The sequence below is a fragment of the Rhinolophus sinicus genome, chromosome 2, assembly GCF_057876585.1.
Source record: "Rhinolophus sinicus isolate RSI-liver-muscle chromosome 2, RSI-T2T, whole genome shotgun sequence".
Taxonomy (NCBI): domain Eukaryota; kingdom Metazoa; phylum Chordata; class Mammalia; order Chiroptera; family Rhinolophidae; genus Rhinolophus; species Rhinolophus sinicus.
In genome coordinates this window covers 7,801,714-7,820,505 of record NC_142502.1, presented here as the reverse complement: position 1 = coordinate 7,820,505, position 18,792 = coordinate 7,801,714, and the positions used below count along the sequence as shown (strand labels likewise).

Below are 18,792 nucleotides of genomic sequence, written 5' to 3'. Positions count from 1 at the left end.
CTCATGTTGGTTTCTCGGGACAGATTTTCTTTTTCCATCGCACTGCCAGGCACAATCTTTCTTGCTGTCTGGCCTACATGAGGCCTCAGGGGCTCCCGCTGTCCGCCTCACTAGCAGCCACGGCTTGGCCTTCGAGTTACTTCCTCCCACAAAATGTGCTTGGCTCCAACAGGAAACTCAGGACACATGTCTCTGCAGCCCCAAGTGCAAACAAGCGTGTGCGGCTGGGACAATGCACAGAATTCCTGCTGACGGCTCTGTGACAACAGAGATCCTGGCCATTTCTTATACTTAATAGCAAGTATCTCTCACTTAGGATCAATTTTTTCCATTTACACACACCTCTGAAGGCAGCCGCTTTAGAGACAATGAAGAAACCAGCACCTCTGACAGAGAAGAAAATAAGTCCGATGGCTTGTGAACAATGCTCCTGCCTCCTTGACTAAAAGGAAGTTTTAGACACAAGAGGGAAAGAGCACAGGGCCCGAAAGCTTAAACTAAGCTGCTTCGTACCCCAGGCAACAACACCTGGCTTTGCTTAAGAAAAAAACCCTCACCTGCTGCTCGTTACCTTTCAGCTCTGCCAGGCTGCGCTGGCCTCGAGGACCCTAACTGGGGACACAGGCAAAGCAGACAGGCCAGACGGGCTGTGGTCGTCCAGTCAGCACTCACCTGAGCATGCCCCGGTGCTCGGCGTGCCACACCTGAATCCGGTCCTCCCACTGGTCCCTGGTGAGCTTGTGCTGGTCCATGACTCTGGATGACAAAAAAAGAGAGCATAGCACCGTCACCCCCAACTTTTCAAATTTTAAATAAAGCCACCATGCACTGCATTTGTTTCTACTTCCTAATGTGTGGCATTTCTACTTAGGACAACTAGCCACTTGGAAGACTTAGAGAACCTGGGACAAGACGAACCCAGACTTACTGGGAAATTTTTTTAAAAGGTATTTTAAGAGGTCTCTTCTTCCAAAAGGGGTAATTTATGTGACCATTAGTGAATAAAGCCAGACCTAACAGGGGCCAAATTATTATACACCAGGAAAAGGGAAGCCATCAGGCCACGAGAAGACTGCTTAAGCTGTAACAGCCCCAGTTGACACGGTAGCTCATCGGCTCCATGAGGAACGGCCCCCTTCCTGCTGTTTCTTTATCAGACCCTGTTCCGGTGGCTCATGGTGCCTTAGGGGAGACGCTGTGCTGGGTCAGTGCAAACACCCCGATTAGGAAATGACCTGCCCCCCAGCCCGAGGGCGCACTTGCCCTTGACAAACCCTGTGCTTTCTGACTGCGGCTTCACCACCAGCCTTTCCTGGGCCTGGCCACCTGCTCACCTCTGGGGGATCAGGCGCTCGGAGCTGAGGTACCCGGACTTGTGCGTGTCTTTGTTATAGTCCCCAAACTTGGCCTGCACCGCGTAGGAGCCGAGGAGCACGGCGGTCTCAGGAGGGCAGTAAATCTCATCGCTGAGGATGCCCTCCTTCACTTGGAGGAAGAAAAGCTTCTGCGTGATGTCCTGGATGAGCTCCTCAGACACATCTTCAGGGTAGAACTTGGCCCTGAACTTGAACTGGAGAGGATTCTCCTTCCTGACCTCCTGGGCTGACACCTGGATGACAGAGCCAAACTCTCACTATGCGTTCAGAAGACAAAGACCTGCCACCCCAAACACAGATTTCTGATCACTGACTCAAAAGGGTCCTGCAGGCCAGTTTCTAGAATATTCATTCTGAAAGTCACCTTTTTAGCATGTAAGACAAAATAAGGCCAGTTAAAAAGTCCTATTACACTCCCACACTTAGCTGGGAAGTCTAGCAATAGCCACCTACTGACCCACCAAGCTACTAGCCCAGCCTTGATTCCAGGGACGATGACAGCAATTCCAGAAAACTTGAATATGGAAACACCTGCCTGCCCTGATGACCAATGAACCTGGCATCTGCCACGTGGCCAGTCTACCCTGGACCATGGAATTTACTGTAATAATTCCTCACGTCTCCCGTTTCACATCTCTTGTCGCCCTCCTGACTTGCTATAGTAACGTGGGAAGAAACCAGGGGTTTGGGAAATGCGACGTTTTTCAAATTGTTTACAAAAAACACATTTAGCTTGTTGCTTTTCTTTATAATTGTTACTGGAATTATCCAGTCTGTAGAGCTGGAAGACAATCTACTGTAGGCTCATACAAAGCAATAACAGGTTCTTACAAAGCAGTAGATAATTCATGATTTATAAGATTAACAGTCTCATTGAAAAAAACACACCTAAGGTCAACTAAAAGCTAATAAGCAATTAATCATCCTATGCTCCAATGAGTGAACATAGCAGTAGGAGAAACGCCAGGATCTAATTTCCAACCAATATCCCTTTAGTGGAAACTGCAACCTTTTTGTCTGTAAAAAACTTTTACACAAATATAAAGGAACAAAAACAAAAGACAGAGTCTTTTCAATGTCAGTGGAGTGGACCAACACCCAATCAACAAGCCTGTAAATAGTTAACTTTGATTTACCTTTTTATCAAGTTTCAACCAGGTAGGAAACCCTTTGTTATCCACATACTGGAGGCCAAAGTACCACACTTCCCGAAGGCCGATGGTCTTAACCACCTGTGTGAGAGAGACGGCGGGGTGAGACGTCACAAGGAACTAAGAGGGCAGCAGCTAACGGGGGCCACCGTCGCGTCACGTGGTGAGGCAGTCAGGCCGAGCAGGCCTCGCCGGCACCGTCTGGAGGAACCTATTACTACCCCAGGCAACTACCCCAAAGCCACGAACGATCATTTTTAATATAAATGTGAACAGATTCAGCGTTAATGTGAAATCTTACAAAATCTTAACATCTTATAAAATCTCACTCCTACTCCTCTGTACTTCATTCTGTTTTCCTGAGTAAAGACAACCAGGTGAGTGATGGGGAACAGCTAACTGGGTGCAACCTAGGGTCCAGCAGTGAAAGTGTGTCACAGGTGTGAATGTCACCTGTCAGGTGTGCCCACGTGAAAAGGGGGTTGGAAGTTACCAACGTGAAGCAAAGAAGAGTTGGGCCTCTTCTGGCTGCCCGCCTCTCTCTCTCAGCCAGTTGGCCCAGGACCCTGCTTAACTAGGAATGGGGAACCAGCAGTCCCAGAAAGGCAGGGGACAGATGGTGGCAACATTGCAGGGAAAGGGGACGGGGCACGCTCAGCTTCACATGCCCAGGGGTGACTAGCATTCTTTTAACCTCCAGAAATTTGAAATCATGATCTAGGAAGGAAGAATTCAACTCTGGGTCAGAGTAGGGATTCCACATTTGAAAACTCCCCATAGTCCTACGGAAAACGGCCTGTGGTCTTGGAAAGAGAAAAGCCACTTGCTGTGGATACCTGCTGCTGAGTCCCAGAACTTCGCTGTGCACTTGTTAAGTCCCATGACACAATGTTAGGCTTTTCGAGAAAAAGGTTAGCATTCTTCAAATATATGGCTTCTATCATATTTAAAGGAAAAGAGGAGTGAATACACTAGAAACGACAAATCAGGTATCTGGAACACTTGCTTAAAATAACACCTGAAATTCCAAATAAACTCCTGTTCTGAGCCTGTTTCCTCATCCATGGGGGGGACCAGATCTTGCCAGAGCTCCAAGTCTGTTTATTATCGAGGACGGACCTGCTCATCACTCCCTCCACTCACCCAAAACCGGGAAGGACGCACTACAACCAGGATTCCCCATCAGGGACGGGTACGAAAGAAATTTTGACTCACACGGTGCTTTACTCCCAAGTCTTTTATGAAACTCGATGTCTTGTTTTCACGGTAGCTGACTGCAGAGAAAGCCCATCTGCAGACGACATTTTCTATGCCCAATTCTGCTAATATCTTATTCCCCACAAACCTCCATCTCATCATTTGGATATGAGACCTGCCTTGCTTTACTCTCTGGGTTGTTTCAAAGTTGCACAAGAAAGCCCCACATACACAGCAATTATTCTCTCTCCAATCTAGTCTTTCCACTTCATCCACCCAACTGCAGCCTGAGCGTGGGTCTTAACCAGTTGACGGACCTCCCCTACCCCTGCCACAGCCTTGCTGACTTTCAGGGCCACAGCTCAGATTCCTCTTCTCCATCGGCTAGGAGGTAGCCAGCCCCCTTCACGGAGCACGTCAGACTCGGAAACCATGCCATGGTCAGAACCCAGGACCTTCATGCTGTCGGTCAAAGGCTGTCCCTGGCGCCCTGATCTGCCACATGTCTTTGTGGTGTGCCTCTTCCATTGCTTTCCATGATGACTGTCCTCAGTGTGTTCCAAAGCTCTACTTCTCCCCTATGGTTTCCCCAAAACGACACAATAGAATCAAACAACCTTCCTTTCTGCAGCCCATTCTAAAACCCAACCGGTACGTCCCCCTAAAGGGAAACCCAACGTTCCTAGAAAAACGTACCTCTGCGTTCCCTCCAATGTCCTCAGCTTAACCTGAAGCTGAGCCTCACCAGGAGGCAGAATCTGAACGGATGTTGGTCTATTCCTTTCTCTCTGCCTCAGCGGGGTGTTTAGTGGCAGGTTTTGGAAAGGAAAACGGGCCGGGATGTGTCTACTTCATTCAATCTCAAACAACAGCCGGGAAATACTTTTTGATGATGGAAACAATGGCACAGAGTCACATGGCAGAACTCCTTCCTCGGCACCTCAGAAACTTCAGCGGTGGAAAAGCACTACGCAGCTCCTCCGGGAACCTGGCTCGTGTGTGGTCACTGGCCTCTGACACGCTCCATCCAGCCAGAACCCTGGACTAGAATCCAACCACAGATAAAGCAATAGCACCGGGGCCAGGGCCAGGGGCCGGTTACTGCAGAAGAAGCTTAAGTAACAGACAGGGTAGAGAGAAGGGGTTCGACTAACTTACAACCTATTCCATTTAAGGACCATATTTTAGTGACTGGCAGTTGGCCCATGAATGAGCTTCCCAGACCTAGAAGGGAGTCAAATGGAACAACAGAGAAATGACAGAATCCTGCTCAGTCCACAGACCCTAAAAGATTAAGGAAAAAACATGCCCAGCTTGGCTGAGGGTTGGGGGCACGGGTCGCAGGGAGCATCCACTGAGGGACTGCCCTCTGCTCACCTGTGCACATGAAGGAATGAACTTCTCTGCGCCATGTGCCACCTTGGAAGGATAAACAAATGGACTGACAAAAAGGCAAGTGTGAGTGGGGTTAAGAGGCAGTGGAGCCAGTTGTTTGACCTTAGCTAGCTGTGTGACCTTGGGCAATTTGCTTGCTCTCTCTGAGCCTCCATTTCCTCATTTACAACATGCAGACCTAGTCATTTTCCAGGTCTGCTCCAACTCCAACGTTCTCAGGTTACATGGCATTTTTCATGAGGGATACACGAAACTGAAAAAAAATTAAACATTAACTCTATCAGCGAGCTTTGTGATCAGGTCCCATCACTGCAGGGAGGGAGGGCAGAGGGAATCTAGAATCTTTTGTCCACTACTACTTCCCTTTCTCTGGGAGGCTGGCTGAGATTTAGACAGGAAGACGACTTGGGAATGGTGGTTACAGTGAGACTTGGCCTTGCTTTGTCTTCAGCATATGGACTCGGGGACTTTGTTTTCTGGGCTGGGGAAGAGTAATACAATGCTTGAAAGGGACGGTTAATGGGAGCCCAATGAGCTTTGGAATAAATTGGATGCAGAGCGTATCAAAACCTGGCATGTTGGCTGGATTTCTGTGTTTACATTTTTTAAATAACCTATCTACTGAGTTCAGGGTCCATGTGTGTATATCTGTTAATCCGTAGCCCCACACTACTGGGGAGCAGCTAATGTGGTATTAGAAAAACACCTGGCTGGAAACCAATGCAAACACCAAATAGATACAATTATTCAGCATTTAGGGATATGTGGAGTTCTGTCAACGCGGTACCCTGGACGGAGAAGCTGAGATACTCTCGTGAAGGGTGCAGCTCAGTGCCTAGCACATAAGCATGGTTAGAAAAGTGTGTGGAAACAAAACACAGGAGGAAGGTACCAAGGCAAGACTCTCTCTCTCTCCTCCCTCCCTCCCTTTCCAAAGGCCCCCAAGTAGCAGAAACAGGGTCTTGTTAGAAATAATGGCACCTGTCTCTTTCAGCATAAGTACTGCCCACTCTTATTCGTCTCTTCACACAACTTGTGAGAAGCAACATGTGAAGGAAACATGGAAGATGGAGACAAGGGAAGCTACACGATTAATACACCAAAACTGTAACTGTCCTGAGACAGAGCTGCCATCCCTGCTTTAAACATAAACCTGTGGAGGGCAGCGTCATTTACAGACAAGGACGCTCCAGGAGCGTGGGACCGGTGACTGCAGGCAGAGCTAACGAGCACCCGGACTCTGACCCCTTCTGGGCTCTGACTGCTGTGCCGCCTGGAGCTCAACCTGCCCTGTGTCCTCGCCGGACCACCAGCTCTAATGGGTCTTTTGGAGCAAAAATTAATATAAGACCCGATTTTATATTACGTAATATAAGACTGGGCCTAATACAATATAATATAATATAATACTGGGTCTTATATTAATTTTTGCTCCAAAAGACGCATTCGAGCTGATGGTCCGCGGCTAGGTCTTATTTTTAGGAAAACAGGGTATTTCAGGATTACCTTTTAGGAGAAACCTTTAGAATTTCACCTTAAGTCCAGCCCCACCCAGAACAGTCAACGTCTTTGTCCTTATTGGGTGAGGCAGAGCCAGGAAATGCCCTCAAAACCAGAGCGCAGGGAGAGCCAGGGACAGCTGGAGGTGCGCTACGCCCTGTCACCTGGGCAGTTCTCACAGGGGCTGCTCCCAGGACAGGGCTAGGCAGGGAGCGCCCACCAAGCACAGGGAACTCACCTACAGCTTCTCGATTTGCTAAAATCCCACCTCCCAGCTTCCCAACCAGTGGCCACTCCCATTTCCAGGTGTGGTGCTAAGTGGCAGAACACTGGGAAGACAGGTACGGCTCAAGTGACTTGTAGACTCACATCCGGTCCTGTTCCTACTGGCCCTCAGCCCGAGCAGAATTTACTTAGCCCAGGAAGCAGATCTCATTCTCTCTGAAGCTTGGAACTGTCCCATGAAGAACTATCCCAGCCTTCACGGTGAGTCCCTTGTTCTTATTAAAATGCTGTGCATTCATCTTCAGGTTGCAAGAAGAAATCCCCAGGAGCAGGAATGTGCTCCATGCTGCCCAGCTCAGGGACAAAGTGTCTGCTGACATCTGAGCGAGCTCACAGCTGGAGAAAGGGCCAGGCAGAGGCGGAGCCCAGACCTCATGGTCTGTTCCCTCGGGCAGCATCGGACCCCCACTGCATTCCGGCCGCAGAGCAGATGGCAAGAAAAAGCCAGGGTGACCATGAAGACCCCCCCCGGGGTGGGCAGGCAGTCAGAGCTTTGGATGCGACTTTGTGCGGATGGAGACTTTAGAGCGTCCCCTAATTTCCCCCCCTCAGGGGGGGGTGAACATGGGCCAGCCCTGGAGTGTTTACACAATTGAATCCCGATGACGGGAAAAACGGTCTGCTCTACAAAGAAAAGCAGACAGCAAACCAAGGAATATACTTAGCAAACAAAATGACTCAGATGTTGCAAATGTTGTTTTCTAAATGGCAATTCTCACTTGCAAATTCAGAGACCAACCTGATCAAAAAGCTGTTTTCCTGTCGTATTTGGCTGGATGGCGAACTCCAGCTCCGCGTCCATGGTGGTGACTCGGACATTGATCTGGAAAACGGAATAAAACAAATTACACTTAACTGAGTGTCCTTTTCTCTTAACAATCCGAGACTTCCACATAAGCTCACAACTACTGGGCAGTATGGCGAGAGTATGTTCCTCTCCACCATCCATCGTCACGCTGGTCGCCACACACACACACACACACACACACACACACACACACACGCGCGCGCGCGCCGACCATGAGGTAGCTGATGAGACTCAGCGGTGCACACAGTCTGGATTCAAGCGTGCGCCCTCTTTCTTTAGTGAAGCACATTCACACTTAGGTCTAAGCTGTTTTTCTACAAAACACTTTGGTAACTGTTGGCGTGTCTTCCGCACACCGTCTCGCGCTGACCCTTACAACAGCCAAGTGACCAGTGGGGAGGCCAGCCTGCTCCGAGAACTCAGACCAAGGCCGTCAGAGAAAGGAAGAGAGAAGGATCTATAGACCAGAATGTTTACGGCAACATTAGAAACCATCTAAATAGTGAAGAGGAAAATGGTTCAATGGCTGGATACATCAAAGAGGACAGAATAGCACAGTGATTTGAAATGGTAATTATGAAGATAGTAGAAACATGGAAAATTGCTTCAAATTAAAAATATGACAAGCAAAATGGTACGTATCCTATCAATGCAAATATGTGAGAGCCATCTGGACAAAAGATGATAGTAAAATGCAAAAATGGAAGAATCATTAGGATGGTAAGATCACAGAGAACTGAAGCGCTGGTGATGGGAAGGCCTTAAAAAAATATCTCTCCTGTTGGAACGTAGTTGTTTTAAAAAATTGTATTTTGAGGTAGTTTTCAAATTTTCAGCAGAGAAAACCAAGATTTACTACCATGTGAGAGCCACTTTACATCACTATCCAGAAGGAAAATATTAAGAAATGCCTGCTTCTCCCCATTTTATAAATAAGTGAAGCAGACAGATGGCTGGAGAGACATGTCCTGAGTGCTTCCTAACACAGATGCTAATGTAACAAAGACAGACGAACTGTACCAATATTTAGACGACAGAGGTCTAAGTATCCAGCCAGGGCATGACACACTCACACATTCATGACAGCATGTGTTAGTTCTGACTTCAGGAACAAAATCAGTCTTTGCAAATCAACACTCAAGACTCAGACACACACATCCAGTACGTCTTAAAGGTTCTCGGACGGATATTATGGAATAGAGAAGGGAGGCATAATTTTCCGGAGTCAAAAAAGTTTCCCCTCCAATCTCTACTCTACAAATTAAAAAACTAAAGTTTGCTGAGAAGCAAGATTGGGCATATTTTAAATTTTTTAATTACATTAAAATATAAAAATCTAAGTTTCTTTCTTTTCCTGCTGGCAATAATTTATTTTTTTAATCACAAAATAGCTGTTATGAAGCATAAAGCAAGTATCTCTGTTAACTATGGTTACGAGGGCACATATTAGAGATATGAAAAGCTGCCCCACAGTTGAATATTCCAGTAACAAACGCAGCTCTAAATCACTGACAAATAAGCCCACAATGAGTATCACACTCAAAACTAAAGCAGGGGTGGCTGGTTAGCTCAGAGCGAGGTGCTCTTAATACCAAGGTTGCCAGTTCAATCCCCACATGGACCATTGTGAGCTGTGCCGTCCACAACTAGATTGAAATAACTACTTGACCTGGAGCTGATGGGTCCTGGAAAAACACACTTAAAATAAGTTAAAACAAACAAACAAACAAAAAACACAACAAACCTAAAGCGGGGGTGGGAGGGGCGCAGCTGACAAATACAGGACCTCAGATATGCTTTTCTTTCTGTATTCCTTACTGATTCAGAAACTGAAACACCAAGTAATTTGCACCAAATGCCACTAACCTGGTGACAAGTACAAAATACCAGAATCCATGTATAGATTTCAGGCTCTAAATTCCAAATCTTGATCACTTCTAAATTTGAGACAGTGAGAAAAATGTCACCTCCTGAAATCAAAGCTAATAATTAACGTTAAAATGTGACCATCACACCATTTTTGCAAACTGATTAACAGAAATTTAGAAAATAACTACTTTAAGATTCTGAATCAGGTTCGTATTTGACTCAAAGTTCACACAACTCTTTGAAAAAGCAAATAAACAGTAAAAACTTTTCCTGAGGTTGGACATAAGCCAGTAAGTAATACATAGACAGTGAACTTCTTAAAAATTACACGTATCGTAGTGAGGTCTGCATAGCCTGTATAAACTACACGTCCCCTCACAAGGGCTCAATCTGACCCCCCGCAGTTCCAACACAAGCATTTTGCTACGTTTTTGTTGGTCTGGCCTTTCCAGAACTTTTCATGTGCTCCAACCACCAAGGGCAAGCTGAAGTCTGGTACGTAACCGCAAACAAAGACGGCAAGGCTGCAGCTCAGCGATTTCTCCCGTCACCGCAGTAACAAGCACTACTGACACTGGGACAGGCAACGGGAAGCAAAGAGTTCGGTCCACAGGCCCCGTCAAAAGCAGTAATTCCCAGTTTTGATTTGGGGACACATTAGAATGTTTATTTTCAGAAACCCCTCTAAAATCACGAAATCAAGTTAATTTTAATCAATATGTATATACTCATATACAGTGCATGTTCTACAATCTTTTTTCTGATATTAACTGTCAAATATACATTACTCTGGATATTGATTTTCTGACAATCCTCTCTCTCTCTCTCTCTCTCTCTCTATATATATATATATATATATATATGTATTTTAAATCTCAATATATTCCTACTTTGAAGATACTTGTTTAATTTATGTAAAGTCATCCCATTCCATGGGAAACAACCCTTGTTCTTACGTCTTCCTTTCCACACCTGCTTTAAATTGTCCGCCATTTACATACGTCTGTATTTACTTCTGCACATCAGGGTTGTTCTCAGTGGTCTTCTGTACCCAGAAACCCTTGCATTGTTCTGGTCATACATTAAGGATGTGTTTTGCTGTGGAAGGTTTGTTTGGTACCAGGCTGGATCCCAGAAAACTTATATTGCTTAACTTTTAGGTTGGTGCAAAAGTAATTGCAGTCTTTTGCATTTATTTTTAACCTTGTAAACCACAATTACTTTTGCACCAAACTAATAAATATCTTTGTCCCAGTACTTTTTTGCTTTATTTCCAGCTTAATTTTATTCCATACATGTGTATATCAGATAAGTGCATGCTGTACTACAATCTTGATAAAGAGGTTGAGAAGGAAGAGCTCATGAAATGTACACACATGCGTGAACGGTATATTAATGACCAATGGACAAGCTGCTCGGCCTTAAAGGGAGTGTGTGTGTCACCTAAATAGTCACTACCCTCCCAGAGTCTCACCGGAGGCGCCACTGCCATTCTGGGCAGCACAAGCAATCCTTCTGCAGGATTAGCTCAAGGGCCGCACCATGTTTAGCCTCCCGGAGCCCAGCTCCTTACCACAGGTGTCTCCTTCATGGGGCCTCCAACAGCAGCCCCCCCCACACACCACCAAATGCTCTCTGGCAGAAAGGGGAGGCCCCTACCCAGATGAAGGACCAGGCTGGCGCTGCCTTAACCAAGAGCATAGTCCACAGTCCCATGTTTAGAAAGACTATTAAAATCATTTTCAATTTTATGGACCTTTCATGTGCTGAGAAACAGCATAAACTTTTACCCAATTTAAAATGAAACATTTAGGGGCAGCCGGATGGCTCAGTTGTTTAGCGCACAAGTTCTGAACAACAGGGTTGCCAGTTCAATTCCCACATGGGCCAGTGAGATGCACCCTCCACAAGATTGAAGGACAATGATGGAGCTGATGGGCCCTGGAGAAACACACTGTTCCCCAATACAATTTATTTATTTATTTTTTAAATAAAATGAAACATTTACCCAGATGATAGGACCATTTATACATGTTTTGGTCTACTTATCCAGGGGCTTTAAAAGAAATCGGGCTTCAGCAATTAAAAAAACATATCTAAATCCCAACTCTCTTTCTTAGGACCTTTGTTGTCAGCTTCCCGTAGTAAACAAATGTTTTCCGTGAACCCCAGCACTTGGATGAAAGCTGGGACTCGTAGGGCAATGGCGCCATGGGAACAAAGAGGGATTATACGGTTACGCACAACAAATGTGAGGATGGTCCCACAAAAAGCCAGAGGCCCATGGGCTGAAACACACCACGACACACCCAGACCACATGCAAAGATGGGAGAAAAGAACGTATGCTTTGCAGTTTTTATCGTCTTGATATTTCCCCCTAACCACACACTTTTATCAAAGGCAATATTTGCTGAAGGCAGCAAAATCCCATACTGACGTGTGGCAGAGGAATGTGTATAGAGGATGCAGTTAGTCATTTCAAATCTATACCCCCCAAAGCAGTGTTACGCACACACACACACAAAGAACCACGTATGTGGTTGAAGGTGTAGATGATAATTCATGCCTCCCTCAAATGCTCCTCTATTTGAAGCTAAGACACAAAGCCATAGTGCGAGTTCTAAAATGTTAGAACATATAAGGAAATAGACATAATCATACTCCACTATTTATAATGGGATTTCCTAAATACACTTAGATATGGGAGCTAAGTTAGCACTCTACTGATTAAAAATGAGGTCTTTCTAGAGCTATGTGCTATGTCAGAATTTCAGAGTAAGATGGCGTATCAGGCTCAAGTCAGGAAAACTCAGTACTAAAGATGCCTCAACCCCTCAAGGAAAAGGAGGTTCTGATGACCACACGTGTGTTTTTCACACTGACCATATTTAGCAGAAAAATCTGTTTTGCCCCACATACCGGGTGTTTCCCCGAAAATAAGACCTAGCCAGACAATCAGCTCTAATGCGTCTTTTGCAGCAAAAATTAATATAAGATCTAGTCTATATTATGTATTATATTAGTTATATTGTATTACATATTATAATTATATACATTATACACATTATATAAAAAAATTGTATTTGCTGTTCTTATTAGGGGTTAGCTCAGCTCGACACTACCACACTACATGCAGTTGGACCGCGACAGCTTCATTCCTCTGCTGTGCCCAGCACACCCCAGCTGGTGGGCACCTTCCATCCTGAGGCTGCTCACTCTACAAACCCCAATCAGATGCCTCCTGGGGTCACTGCGGACAGAGGAGTCAGCCCTCTCCAGCCCTCGAGCCACTTAGTACGTGGACATAGGCCTCACACAGCTGTCACACACAGGGTTGGGACTAACCATTAGACTCCCCGGAACAGCTTTTCAAACACTTGTGTTTCTGGGCCATGGCCCAACAACCTGTGTTTTTTAAAGCCACTCTAGTGATTTTGAGGACCAGCTGAATTCACAGCTCACTGAACAGCGAGCGAGCAAGAGCCCTGACAGCCAGGGGAGGCCTGGGATCCAGCCCTGGCCCTGTGACCTACTGGGCACCTCAAGCTGATGACTCCCCTCCCTGGGCCTCAGCCCCCTTCTCTGCACAAAGGTCTGGACTAGGTGCCCTTTCCAGCTCTGAAACGTTACAGGTCTCAAGTCCAGAGGGGCAAGGTGAGATGATCAGAGCAAGAGCTGACTCCTTCCTAGAGGGATGCACGCAGACGGAACTGGCAGGGCCACGAGAAAGAAAACAACTAACTGTGGAATACTATTACATGCTGGCCAGGAGATTGTTTGCACAGACAAAAGATCACACCTGTTTTCACATTTCCTGGACGGGGGGGGCGGGGGTGTGTGTGCAGCTCTCCTGCAGGACACACAGTAATACAGGTTTTATTGCTCCAATGCAATCAACATCTCTTTCCAAAAAAAATAGAATCAAAGGCGTTAAACCCCAATCTTCTAAAATAAGCTCAGTAACAATTCACTCACTAAAACAGAATCAGTCTGTTGTCCCCTCTGCTCAAGCAGCTGAGTAGTTGTGAGCACAAGCCTGATCGAATAGCGAATAGCGTGGCCAGGATCCCCTGCCCCCAGGGGCCCCCAGTCTGAAGGTGACTTTCCCACTCACTCGGAAAATGCAGTTCGTAACTGGAAACATTCTACCTCAGGGGATCTTCCAACTCTAACATTCTGTAACTTAAAAATGATTTCAGTGCCTTCTGATCCAAGTGAGTGGCTGCGTAGTGCTCTGCAAAACTACCTGGACGTAAAGGGAGAGTGAGAGATGACTCACGCACGGCGGGGAGGGGGTACAGGGGTGCGAGGTGTGATGCAAAACTACGGTGAATGTTTAGATTAAAAAGTGTATTACAGTAAAAGACACATTGCCATTCATCCCTCTCACTTCAAACACACTTATCCCATCGTTCTTGCCACTTTCCGAAGAGTTCTGAAGTCCTCTTTTGTGTCTTTAGTTGCACTGTCGTGGTTGCCTTGATGTCCCGAATCGATTCAAAACGTTTACCTTTCATGGTCATTTTGACTTTGGGGTAGAGCCAGAAGTCGCACGGTGCCAGGCCTGGTGAATAAAGTGGATGAGGACACACCATAATGTTTTTGATAGAAACTGCCGTATCAGAAGTGATGTGTGACACGGAGCCTTTCCTGTTTTAATCACAAAATACAGTGAATGCTGCTGCCAAGTGCCATCCAACGGAAAGGCAGGGACCTTCAATATGGGAAGCGGCTCGTCGAACCTTAGTAACAGTGTGTGACAAGTTTCAACTTGTTCAGTGCAGTCAGTTGGGTGTGAGCTACGGTTGAGAGAAGCTGGGTTTTAAAGTGTGCGGTAAATCATCCTCCATCATGACAACACATCACTTCTGGTACAGCAATTTCTGTCAAATAAAAACATTACGGTGTGTCTTCATCCACCTTATTCACTGGATCTGGCACCGTGTGACTTCTGGTTCTTCCCCAAAGTCAAAATGATTCAGGACATCGACGCAACCACGACAGCACAACTACAGACACTCAGGAAAAGAGGACTTCCAGAGCTGCTTCAGAAAGTGGCAAGAACGACTGGATGTGTTCGAAGCGAGGGTGAGTATTTTGAAGGGGATTAATGGCAATGTGCCTTTTACTGTGATAAATTTTTTTTTATTTAAACACTCACCGTATTGTTTCATCATGCCTCACATTTTGAGGTCACAGAAGTTAAGGTTCCCTGTTTCTTTTTTCTTTAACTGAAAGGCTTTTGAGTCTTTGCTGTGTTAATGCAAACTGTAAAATCCCAGGATGGGGCCAGTCTAAGCTTCCCAGATTATTCTGCCCACAGAGGTTTCTTTGCCATGGAATATCCCAAAGGACCAGTATTTTTCAGAATACACTTTGGAAAACATTTTTTTAGTCTACCCAGGGTAATTTTATCAAAATAGTATATTTAAAATGCCTCCTAAGAGCCTGAGAAACGTAAAAAAAGTCATTCAGTTAACAATGAAATATTCTAATCCACATTGACTGAATTTTTGCTGTCAAATTATCTCCATTATTTCCCTCATTTTAGTAAATAAATATTTGTCAGTATTTCCTTTGGGAAGTGTCCATTTCCTCCTGAAACACTCATGTAAACTTGGTTTAAGATTATATCTCCAATCACACTTTTTACAGAATAAATTCAAACTTATACTAAAGACCAAGACAGGAGGGAAAAAAATTCAAGACCAATTCCTCCCAGACTTCACAGACAAGCAACCGTGTACATCTTTAGACAAAGCGACCAGGCTTCATTTTAGTTGCCAGACACTGAAGCGGGGAAAGTCTGCAGTAATTTTCCGATGTACTCACTCAAGAATCAGGAAAACCATTTGAAATAGAAATTCCAATGGTAACATTTGAATGTTGGAATTTCAGGCAGTGGATTCCGCGATAACAGATTAATCCCTATATTATCACACCTGCATTTACTCAAAAATTAGTCTGAGCAGACTATCCAAGCACCACCAAGATTACATTGAGAGCTTGACCTTTCACAATCATTTCAAATGTCAACGCTGTTTTCCAACATTCCAGCCCTCTTCCGAAGGTGCCACTTCAGCAACTTCTAACAGTTTTCAAATATTTGGATAAGACCTTTCGAGTACTTAGAAAAGCTCTGATAGGAAGTAGATACAGTAAACTTTCTCCCACAAAAGAGGGAAGAAAAGCAGAGGAATATGGCAAGGAGAACTTCTCACAACTGATAATAAATAAATTATAAAAGCTTTTTCAGATGATAGTTTGGTTCCCTTAATTGAAAAATTATAGACACAATACTGTACTTTGGTTTTCATGTTGAGTCACTACGTACTCCTCTTATAACAGCTTTATTGAAATATAATTTGCAACCATAAAATCTGCCCATTTGAAATGTGCAATTCAGTGGTTTTTAGCATATTTACAGTTATGCAACCAATACCACTATGTAATTTTAGAACATTTCTTCATCCCAAAAAGAAACCCCAGGCCCATCAGCAGTCCCTCCCTGTTCCCCTCTTCTACCCGACCCTGCCAACCACAAATCTACTTTCTATTCTGGACTTTTCATACAAACAGAATCATAGAACACGTGGTCTTTGGTGACTTGCTGCTGTCACTTAGCATGTTTTAAAGATTAATATCAGCACTTCATTCCTTTTTCATTGCCAAATAATATTCTGGATGCATCACTTTTATCTACCGACCACTTTTGAACTAGACTATGGTCAATTTGGTATTCAAATTAATAAGGATAAAATAATTTTAGAGGGAAACAAGGATGAAAGAAAATACAAATTTAAAAATTAAAATTCAATTTAAGTTTACTGTGTTTAAGTTGTAAATGAAAAAACTATTCTATGTGCTCAGGAAGAAGGCACCAGCTGCCAAACAAACTAAAGCGAACACAGCAGAAAACAGGACTCCAACACACCCACGCCTGCTCCATGCTCTCCTGAAGCCAGAAGTAATTTTAGCCGTCATGAATTCTAGACAGACGACTTCTTCACTGCAGAGGAGGAAACGGCACTGGGGAGCAGAGGTGAGAGCCCAGGCTCTTGTTCAGCGTTCTCCCAAGCAAAGTGTGTTCTTTCCTTAAGTTTTAAGCAGGGACTGAGCCTTCTTTTATACATTTAACTGTGATGGTGCCAAGAATGCCAAGTCTGGCCCTCAATTTAAATACCAAAAAAACACCAAATATTTAACTGATCACTGCCTATATATTTTCCATTTCCCTGGATTAATTTACATGCCTCGAGAGCCCCGTTCACTGCTGCACAAGGAAACAATCCCAGCCAGGTTTTATGAAGACTGGTGTCCCTTGGTAATCACTTAGGAAATACGGTCAGCCACACCTTCTATGCCATTCCCTGGGCCCTCCTCAGTGTTCCTCTAAGGCAGTGGTTTTCTAACTTGAACAAGCAAAATCATCACAGGGAGAGCTTGCGGAAACAGTTTCCCGGGGCCCGATTCGGATTCAGGAGGTTGGAATGGGGCCCCCCCATCAAGCCACAGCTCCCTCCAGGACAGCCACTGCTCTCAGGGAAAGAGGCAGCATCCTGAACATGCAAAAGCCCCCAACTCCTTTTGGCAAGATGACTGTATTTACTGCTACTATTTATACTCCATTACATGAAAACGCCTTCACTACAGTGTCATTCATTAGTACTCCAGTACAGCCTCAACTCCCAGAGGCGGGTTTTTCTTAATGAAACTCTGGGCCCCTGCGTCAGCAGCCTCTCTGGGTCCTGGTCTCCTTATCTTTGAGAGAGGTGAACATCAGTCTCTAGGAACAATACTCCAACTCATTAAATCATGTTAGCTATGACACACCGTGGCCACTTTTCACAAACGCTGGCTAACAAATAACCAACCTCTGTAAAACCTCACCAACAACCTAGCAAACCTTAATCCCCTTGGTGTAGAAATGCAGACAGGTGACTTCAGCCAAGGAAGGCAATCGTGGAAAGCCCCAAGGGCAAGTGGATGTTCTGTGGGTTAGCTCTCCTCCCTCCACATCACCAACCTTTTTAGGGGGTTACAGCAATGGCTACTATTTAATGATAACTTTGTTTCTATGACATAGGATGTTTGTCTTCGTTAAATGTGCAGTGCTGCTCCCAGCGACAATGTTTATATAAACGACATTACATAAAAGCAGTTGCCTTTGACAATCCAATGACCATATTTTACATTGTTAGAGTGTCTAATAAGCATACAGTCATACGTATCCAGCTTTTATACAAGAAAGGAGGTCCACAAACCACCCTGTTGTATGTACACAATTCTTTGAAGGATAGAGAGGCCAAAATAAAAACCAGTACGCCACTTTGGTAAACAAACTATCAAAACATGATTGTACAGACAGAAGACAAGTAAAATAGAAATGTAGTCCTTAAAACACAGTTTGTCATTAAATGGAGCCAAGTCCACGTTAACACGCTATTGCACTGGCAGAGACGAGATGCACTCATCCGTCAGCATCTGGGAGGCCGCGGTCCTTCTCTCCAAGGTTCCCACCACAAGCAGTAGTCACACATCATGTGCCCAAAGCAGACTGGGCTCAAAGTGAGACAAGCCAGGGATACATGTTTAACCTCTAGTTCTTCACACCAGACTTCCTAAGGTTTACTGACCTTTCGAAAAGGTGAAAATAACAGTATAAATATTCTAACTAATAAACTAGCCGTATGGCAAATCTGTAAACTAATGGATAATGACTTATAAAATTACTAGTCCGTTCTTTCAAGCTCCTTTGTATCTTGAGTTTAAATTATACCCAATCACATCATTTTATATAGCCTTCTCTTTCAAGGTAAAGAAGAAATTGAGAGTGAAGATGCAGAAACTGGCTGGTCAGGCTTAGGAAAATTTTCAGATGCCAAAGAAAACTCATTATCTAGACCCACAAATCTTGTAAAAAGTCTGTGGCATTAAATATAACAAAAATTGTCAGGCAATTCAGTAAAACTCCCATGAATCATTTTGTCCATGAATCATAGCACAACAAACCAATAAAGACAGGTGGGTAGAAAAATCACATTCTGATAAAGTTTTCATGTCATTATGTAATACTAGGATGATAGTCTAGTCTTTTATTGCCTAGCAATGGGAGTAATAAAAGCATCAAATGTTAAAGCTGACAAGAATCCACTTCTGACCACTCCTGGGAGGTCAAAGTGCTGGCCCATAGTTCGCAGTTATTCCTAG

General features: G+C 44.7%; 1 protein-coding gene across 3 annotated transcripts in view; it reads right to left on the bottom strand.

Moving 5' to 3' along the window:
• EZR (ezrin) overlaps window positions 1-18,792 on the bottom strand; it is a 50,011-nt gene that overhangs the window by 17,613 nt on the left and 13,606 nt on the right. For all 3 annotated transcript variants that reach the window (XM_019749506.3, XM_019749487.3, XM_019749514.3), the window contains exons 3-6: window positions 7,644-7,727; window positions 2,513-2,608; window positions 1,335-1,609; window positions 673-756 (exon numbers count right to left, since the gene is read on the bottom strand). In XM_019749506.3, the coding sequence (XP_019605065.2) occupies window positions 673-756; window positions 1,335-1,609; window positions 2,513-2,608; window positions 7,644-7,727 (539 nt within the window). The remainder of the gene's footprint in view (window positions 1-672; window positions 757-1,334; window positions 1,610-2,512; window positions 2,609-7,643; window positions 7,728-18,792) is intronic.